The sequence below is a fragment of the Neomonachus schauinslandi genome, chromosome 15, assembly GCF_002201575.2.
Source record: "Neomonachus schauinslandi chromosome 15, ASM220157v2, whole genome shotgun sequence".
NCBI lineage: Eukaryota > Metazoa > Chordata > Mammalia > Carnivora > Phocidae > Neomonachus > Neomonachus schauinslandi.
This window is the reverse complement of record NC_058417.1, coordinates 38,410,947-38,419,493: the sequence shown is the minus strand read 5'-3', so window position 1 is coordinate 38,419,493 and position 8,547 is coordinate 38,410,947. Positions and strand designations below refer to the sequence as shown.

The window sequence follows — 8,547 nt, the reverse complement described above, 5'->3', positions numbered from 1 at the left end:
GCCCCCGGCCTGAGAAAGCCCGCTCGCCCCGCCCCGGACCCGCCCCCGGAGCCTCCGCCCCGCCCCCGCCGTGTCCCCTACTCCCGCCGCACCACGCCTTAGCTGGGCGGCCGCTGTCCCCGGGTCCGGTCTTCCAGCTCCAGCCGCTTCTCCACCGCAGCTCGTAGCGCCTGAAACTGCGTGTGCTCCCGGCTCAGGCCCAGACTGAGCTCTGGGTGCAGGACAGTGGTGACCAGGACCCTACCCCGCTCCACCCGCCTCGACGTGACTTCACTGAGCGGGCCCCCCGCCCCCAGGCACAGAGGCTCCCTTCTGGGCCTTGGCGTCCTGTGCGCTCCCTGAGGTACCCTTCCCCAGGGGAAGATGATCAGGGCAGGTCTGGTGTGGGGTGCCTGGGAGCTCACCTCCTTACAGTAGTTTCCAGGGGGCACTGAGGATCCTGCAGAGGGCAAAGGGACACACCCCGTCACCATGAGTGGCTGCTGTAGAGGAGCAGGAGAGCAGGAGAGCCCCACGAGGGGTTGGGGGAGGGCTGAAGACAAGGGAACTGGGCAGAGGGTGGAGCTGGGAAGGAAAGCCCACTGAGACCCGGAAACCTGGGTAAGCCGCTAGACTTTTCCAAGGTAGTTTCCCAAACGCTCCGAGGTGGGACTCCAAATGTAACCTAGCCTGCCTCACAGGATTCAAGTGAGACATTAGATGGAGACGTCCTTAGAAAGAGAAGAGGGGAATTGTAAAAGATGAAGATGCTGCTATTAGGGGAACTGGGTGAGAGGCAGGTAAGGAGGAGAGAGGTTAGGTTGCCCTGATGGTGGGCAGGGATGCAGGGGAGAGTCCAGCGCTGTGGGAGGGGAAGGGAGGGGCAAGTGTGTGCGTGCATGGGGGTGGGGCAGAGGAAGCATTTTGAGGATTCCCAGCTTTGAACCCCACAGCAGTGAGGAGGGGGATGGAATGCCCTCTCCAGGCTTTCCCCCCTTCTCCAGGGTGCCTTCCTCCAGCGGCTCCACAGCCTTGGTCACCAGAACATACAGCTTCTCATGCTCCCAAAGCTTCTTCAGCTCCTGTGGTGTGTGGAGTGGGGCTGGCTCTGAGTGGGTGGGGCTCTCTTCCTATCCCCCTCCAGCTCCCTCACTTGCATCCCTGGGTCCACCCTTGTTTCTCCCTATTCCTCCCTTGTCCCTTTCCCTTGGAAGGGTGTGTGTGTGTGTGTGTGTGTGTGTCCCAGAGGGACAGGGCCCCTGTAGGCTCTAGTCCTAGTTCTTCCCAGACTCCCTGTGTGACCTTGGACAACTCACTGCCCCTCTCTGGGCCCTTTTGTAAAATAAAGATCGCTGCCAGCTCTCACAGCCTGTGCTGCTCAGGTCGGGCCACGGCCCTCAGGAGCAGCCCCTCTCACCTGGCCTGGAACCCTCGACCGGCTTCCCTACCTCACTCTGCAGTGTTTTCTTGGTCCTGGAGGACAGGGGCTTGTTCCCACACATCTCTTGCAGGAACCTTCCTTGATGGTCTGACTCTGCATGATGAATTGCCCCTGACCCCAAAAGTGAAGAATTGAGGGCTGAACGCAGACCACTCAGTCAAAAGACTCGAGGAGGCAGTGATGGCCCTGAGTGCAGAAATGAGTATTGTGACTGGGTGCAGGTAAGCCAGAGTCCAGGGCCCGGCAGATGCGTGGGAGTAGTGTCAGCAGGAGGACATTAAACGGGGACAGAGAGACAAGAACTGAGAAGTGCCGTGATGCAGTCACCCCCGGTACTGGAGATTCCAGAGCCATCTTCTCCGCCCATCCGAACAAAGATTGGCTTGCACCTCAGCGTTTGCTTTCAGTGCCCCACTGGGCTCACATGGCCCCTGCCGCCGGCCTCTGTCACGGCGGCTGCCGTCACTAACCTGTCAGGCCCCCAAGGATGGATACCATGACTTCCTCATTTTTGTGTCTGCAGGGCCTGGCACATAGTAGTAACTCAATAAATGTCGAAGGAATGAATGGGCTTGTGGTGGCATCTCTTTTGGCAGCTCGAGGCCTCGCTCTGCTTGGTTTTCTGCCTTCCTGGTTGGGGACACAGTTCCTCATAGGCAGCGAGGCTGCTGGTGACAAAGCCTCAGCAAGATGAGGTGAAGCTGTTTGTAGTCGGAACTCCCCTTAGTCTAATGGGGGAGGTGCAGCGCCCCCCCTCCCCCGCCCCGGTGTAAGCTCTCGGGTTGCTTCTGGTTTTGAGGCTGATATGTCCTCCCTCTGCAGGAGAGCTCGGTGTTGCACTTGAAATGTCTGCACGTGAGCCCAGGACAGGAAGGGTGGGGGCTGCACCCCACCCGATGCTCCTTAACTGCCTCCCTCAGCTCCTGGGTACCCACAGTTGGCTCCCTGTTCACTTCCTTTAGTAGATAACGAGGCTTTGTAGATGCTCGAGTCTCTGTGTCTGGGGTAGGTCTTGGTCTCCCCAGGTTCAGAGCTCCCCAAAGAGAAAAGATCCTATTTCTTCCATTAGTCTGGGTTCCCCGAGGGTTAGGTTCATGTCTCTCCCCCTCAGACTGGGAGCTCCCTCAGGGCCGCTCCAGGCTTCTGCTGCACAGAGCAGGAAGAAACTGGTGGGCGAGGGCTGAGTGGGGGACTTCCAGAGCCATCTTCTCTTCTCCCACCCCTACCTACGGCCCGCTGGTTCCAGGACGCTGCACGTGGATGCCAAGCTGGGTCCTGCCCCAGACCTCTCAGGTTCTTCTGGACCAGATATGTGGCTGGGCTCTCTTGGCTCCTGGCAGCGCTGTTCCCGGCTCCCGCTCATCCCGGTGGGAGTGTTGGTTTTGACAGAGTGCGTCTGTACCAGCCAGAAGTGTGAGAAGCAGGCAGCGAAAATGAAACCGTCCAGCTGCCGGCTTGGCATCTCAGAACATGGGTCCTATGATCCTTGGTCGCCAGTAGAGAGAAGGACGGGGGAGAAACTGGTTATGCCACCCCTTCCTGCCTGCCCACTGGACAAGTACGACCCAGAGGCCAGGGTGCAGAGGGAAGGACTTAGGGGTTCAGCGACTTCTGCTCTAGGCAGGAGCATCCCTGAGTCTGTGGAGGCTCCACTCTGTCCAGTGTCCTGTAATGCACTGAGCTGAAGCTATAGCTTCTGATGCCCCCCCCACCAACTGGGCCTCCCCAGTCCTCCATCTTCTGTCCTTCCTGACCTCCCTCTCCTGCTGCTGCCCTAGATCCCAAGAGAGAAAGGACTTGAGCCAGAGGGGGCCATCAGGAGAACTAGTAGATCACTTGTACTATCCAGGGCCCTAGGACCCCTCCTGACCTGGGTTCCAGGCAGTTTCCCCTCCCTGGATCCTTTCCCATCCTGAGCTTACCTCGGGGAATTGGTGTTAGGTGTCCAGATGGGGGAACCGATTCTCTGCAGATCTTAAAGATGCCATTTCTGCGGCTCAGGATGACAGGAAGTCAGGCGGGGCTCCAGAGATGGGCATAGATGATAGTCTCAGGGCCCCACCTGTCCCTCAGCCTCCCACTCCTGTGGGTCTACATGGTCTGTTTTCCAGCATCCAGTGAGTTGTGTCCCAGCCTGATTTCAGGAATGGGTAGGTGAGCAGAGAGGGACAGACAGTGGCAGGGGAGAAACTGATGGAGGGTTTGATAGGATTGGGGCCAAGATTCCAAGGCCCAGGCCGGGCTGTGGCTGGGGTGGAGGTCAAACTGCAGCCCGAAAATTCCCACATCCTCGTTCTTTCCCCACCCCTGAGCATCCCTGAAAGTGGGAGGCCCATGTCTCCTGAAAAAGAGGATGGGGTGGGGGTCCCAGGTTTTTCGGAGATGAGTCAAGTTGAAGCTTCCTGGATGATATGAGGGAGCTCAGCCTTGGAGTGGTGGAGGGAGCCTCAGAGATGGCAAGAGGAAGGGTGGTGGTGGCGGAAAGGAGACAGGGAAGTCAGGGTGGGGCAGAGGGTCTGGGGAGGTGACGGGTTCCTCTTTGCTTCTCCTTGAATGACTGCCCCATCTACCCCAGGCTCTGCCCCAAACTGAGTGGAGCACTGGTTCAGTGGTTTTATCTTCAGCTTCTATTGGGGTTCCCATGAGCTTCCCCAAAGCAGCTGTTTCCTCCCCGGAGGCCGCATGGCTGGATCACCCTACATGGAGGCAAGGGATGGGGTGTGTTGACCCCTTTGGTCCCTTGAGAAGCCAATTTGGTGATAGGGATATCTCATAGGGCCCCCCTCCTTTGGCCGACTTGGTCTCTGCCACCCCGGGAATTCCTTTATTAACTTTGAGCACATCTAATTTCTCTGCACCCCCCGCTCAGACTCCCACTGGGAGAAAAGACAGATTGCCAAGAGGGGAGCAGCTCCCTCTCCCTTTGCTTCCTCTGCCCCATCCACAGGCTGGAGGCTGCCAGCTGATGACTGATGCCTGGACGTTGTCCTCCTTCCCTCCTCCCATCCTCCATTCTGGTTCCATCATCATTAATTCACAGGCCCTGGCATCCCTAGCAGATAGACTCCAGTGTCAGGAGCTGGGAGGTGGGAGGGGAGAGAGGAGTTGGCATCCAGCCCAGTGGGAGCACCCACCACCGAAGCGGTGGCAGAGGCTGTGGTAAAGAGCTCAACACCCTCCCACTCCTCATTGTCAGGCCACAGGTGTTCAATGAGGTGAACAATAAGGAAGAGGTCAGGGGCATTAATAAAAGTGACTTTATTGAGTTGTCCAGTGATATTCTGGGGGTGGGAGATCTCCTAGTCCCCATCCCCCTCCAGCTCCCAGTGACCCATCTTCAGCTCCGACATAGAGGAGACCACTCTTCTCCCAAGGGCAAGGGTTCAGAAAGCCCGTCAGTGTATAAAGGAGGGAGCAGAGAGATGGGGCATCTCTGGAAAAGGAAGCAGGGCCCTCTAAGCCAGGGGGGTCCCCAACAGAGGGCAGAGGGAGAGGAGCCTGGGGCCAAGAGAGAGAGGCAGGAAGTGAGGGTGGAGCTTCTCAGCAGAGGTGGAGAGAGGAGAGCAGGAGACCACAGGGCCCAGCCTCCCCTCCTCTCTCTCTGCACCCTCTACTTCAGTCCCCAGGAATGTCTCGTTGCTGCCCATAATTTCTGAGTTGTTTGCATCCTCTTTGCCTTTGTCCACCACTTTGTAGCTGGGGTCCTCCCTCTTCTGCCCAAAGCCCTTCTCGTTCGTGAAGAGTCAGCTCAAACATCCACACAGTGAAGCCTGGAGATCACTCAGCCGGGTAAAGGCTTCTTCCTCTGTGTTCCCACAGCCGCCTGCCCCTACCTCTGAGTGGGCACTCGTACCATCTACTGTCATTCTCTGTTCTGTTGCCCCCCACCGTGGGGACTTGGGAACTTTGGATCTCCGAGATAGAGTAGGCACCAAACACTCCAGGCCCCACAGAGGGTGTTGGTTGAGAGAGAGATTGGGTTTTTAGGGGAGATGGGAGAGGAAGGAGGGTGGAATTGGAATGGGATGGGGTTGCAGAGGAGGCAGAGAGGGTCAGGGGAAAGGAGAGGGCAGAGGGGGAGGAATGTAGGCCAGGTCATCAGAGGGGGCTGGAGGGGTGGCCCCGGTCCTCAGACCACTGTGCTGAGGGTGGAGGAGTCCTCGGAGCGCCCGGGCAGCACCGGGGCCCGCTTGAGGGGACATCGGGGCCCCTCCCGGTTCTGCCACACGTAGTGGGCCAGATAAGCCCCCACGAGCACCAGCCAGCCCCCCATGGTGACCAGCAGGGCCACATCAGTGCTCCGCTGGGCCCCGGCCCGCCCCGCCCCGCACAGCTCCTCCTCGCCCGCCAGAGGCAGGAACTCCTGCCCCACGAGGTCGGGGCGGGCTCCGGGGCCGCACACGATGCCTGTTCCAGGGCCCGGTGTCAGCCTCACCTGCCTGAGCACCTCTCGCAGGGCACAGTCACAGCGCCATGGGTTGGCGGACAGATTCACTTGGACCTGCAGGCCCACGAAGGCCTCTACGGGCACCGAGGCCAGCCGGTTGGCAGAGAGGTCGAGGTGGCGCAGCGTGCCCTCCAGGCCCCGGAACGCGGCTCCTGAGAGGTGGGCGAGGACGTTATGGGACAGATCCAGCTCCTCCAGGACAGGAAGGTGCTGGAAGGCTCCTGCCGGCACTGAGGCCAGCTGGTTGGCGTCCAGGTAGAGCTTGCGTGTGTCGTTGGGGATGCCGGTGGGCAGCACGCTCAGGCCCGCCTGGCTGCAACGGAATGTCCGCTCACCAGCTTCTTCGGCCACGTAGCAGCCCTGAGGAGGGACCCGGGGCCTGGGCTCCGTGCCACATGTGCCTATCACCAGCAGGAGAGACAGCAGGGGACCGGCTGGTGGGAGCATGGCTGAAGATTGGCATAGTCCTGGAGTGAAGTAGGAGCTGGGGAAGAAAAGCCCCATAAAGGAAGAATGAGTCGAGAGAATTCCATTCCACACATTCCCCACCACCAGCTCTCTCTTCTGGAGGTTTCCCCCATGGGGGTTCTGAGGGCGGGGGCCTTCCTTTGGGGGTTCACTCAGGTCTGGTTGACTTTTGCTTCTTCTTTGGGGTTTAAGGCTCCCTTTTCAGGCCCTTTGGGTAAGAGGTCCCCTAGGCCTGAGATTCTTCTAGCATCTCTTTGTTTCTGGAGGGTTAATCTATGAAGTCTCTTGGTCCAAGACCCTGTTGGTCACTTTGGGTCTGGGGGCTTCCAAGTCTCTGCTTCCACGCATGTATTAGTTTCTCCTATTGGAATAAAGTCTTTCTCTGCCAGGCTACCTGGGTGGCTGCCAGGTGGGCCCCGAAGGCACCAGAGGGCCAGGTTGGCACTCATATAAAAGAGACAAGGAAGACAGGTCAGTGATCGGACTTCAGGGCATTCAGCTAGGCTAGGTGACTAAGGCCTGCTTTCTATGGCCATCTCCCCCCTTTCCTGGACCACCCACCCCTCTGCCTGCCCCAACTTTGTCCTCTCCACCCCGCTCTTCCTCCCCCCTCCCCTCTCTCCTCCTCTCAGCCTCTCACCCCTGTTGGTGGGAGAGCCTTCTCCTGTGTGTCCTCTCCCCGGAAGTAGTCTGTCTCCCTGCTGCCTGACTCCGGAGACCCGCTTCCTCCTCCAGAAACCCTGTTTGCCTGTAGCTGATGGAAATTGGGGGCTGGGGCCCAAGAGTGTTGGGTTTCCTGGCATGTGACTCTGAGCCCCAGGTGTCAGATACCTGAGCCATGGCCTGGCCAGGAGATGCCAAGACAGGGCAGATCCTGGACCCTGATGAACTCTGCCATGGGGAGACCAGGCCCCAATTCCTTTCTCTGTCCTGGCTCCCCTCCTAAGGCCTTGAACATCGCCATCTTCTGTCCCTCTTCTCTGAGCCAGAGCTAAGACTCTGCCTTCCAAAACCTCTGCCGCTTGCCAAGAGCCTGGCCCAGCAGAAGGATCCCGGCTCGGCAGGCCTGGGGTGGGGGTCGGGGGGGCAGAATTTGGGTGGGCCCCATCTCACATCCACTGCCTCCAGCAGCCGTCTCCCCCAATTCTGTCCCTCCCCCACTCTCCTTCTCTGTCCTTCTACCGTGCCTTGGGTCACCTTCTTCCGTGGTAAATGAACTTCCCTCAGCCTTTTCCTTGCAAAACTTGGACCTCATCTCCTGACTCCTCCCAACGCTCTGGTGCCCAACGCTCTTGCCTGGTAGAGGACACTGTGGCTCAGTTTTCGTTTGTCCTCTGCACCATGGGTGGATGGCCCCTCCAGGAGTTGGAACGGGTTCTTCAAGGTGTCTGAAGTCTGATACGGTCCCCTATAAGTTTTCCTGCTGATTTTCTGTTTTGGGTTGGAGCTGACTCCGGTTGTCTCTGTTTGCTGGAGCCCTGGACTCCCAAGTTGGTCCTTTTAAGTCTCCCTCATGTCTGGGAGCCAGGGAGGGCTCGTTCCCCAGGGCCTCTCGATCTCAATTGTCATTTGCACCCCACGCAACCCTATTACAGCACCCTCTCCTAATGCAGTGAAAGAGAACTGGGGAGTGGAGTGTCACAGGACACCTCCTTTCTTGCACAAAGGAGGCTGAGGTCATATGCTGTGGAGACCCTACTAAGAAGGAAAAAACCTCGCTGGATTTTGTAAGAGACTATGAGCGACCAGAAGCTGATACATAATTTCAGGGCCCAGTGCCAAATGAAAATGTAGGGCCCCTTGTTCAAAAACTGTTAAGAATTTCGAGATGGTTGGGGCGCCTGGGTGGCTCAGTTGGTTAAGTGACTGCCTTCGGCTCAGGTCATGATCCTGGAGTCCCGGGATCGAGTCCCGCATCGGGCTCCCTGCTCGGCAGGGAGTCTGCTTCTCCCTCTGACCCTCCTCCCTCTCGTGCTCTCTGTATCTCATTCTCTCTGTCTCAAATAAATAAATAAAATCTTAAAAAAAAAAAAAAAAAAAAGAATTTCGAGATGGCAACAGAGGATTATAAAACCAAGTGCAGAACCCTCCTGAGTGTGGGGCCCGGGGCTCTGTGGGATGGTACAGGCCGCGTGCCCGTGAAGCTGGCCCTGGAGGTGACCTTTGATCAAGCAGTTTCAGAAGTGTGATGAGGGCCAGAGTCTGATATCGG

The 8,547-nt window shown here is 58.2% G+C and overlaps 1 protein-coding gene across 1 annotated transcript; it reads right to left on the bottom strand.

Annotated features, from left to right (window-relative positions):
• Positions 1–5,549: 5,549 nt before the first annotated feature.
• On the bottom strand, positions 5,550–8,016 carry LRRC3C (leucine rich repeat containing 3C). The gene is made up of 2 exons (XM_021704513.1): positions 7,997–8,016; positions 5,550–6,351 (listed from the first exon to the last, which is right to left on the bottom strand). Exons 1-2 carry the CDS (start codon positions 8,014–8,016, stop codon positions 5,550–5,552), a joined length of 822 nt encoding a protein of 273 aa, XP_021560188.1.
• Between the last annotated feature and the right edge of the window lie 531 nt (positions 8,017–8,547).

Coding starts and splice junctions, on each gene's coding strand:
- LRRC3C (XM_021704513.1), bottom strand. CDS start 8,016: ATGACCTCAGCCTCCTTTGT. Junction 6,352..7,996: donor ATGACCTCAGCCTCCTTTGT/GCAAGAAAGGAG, acceptor TTTCTTCCCCAG/CTCCTACTTCACTCCAGGAC.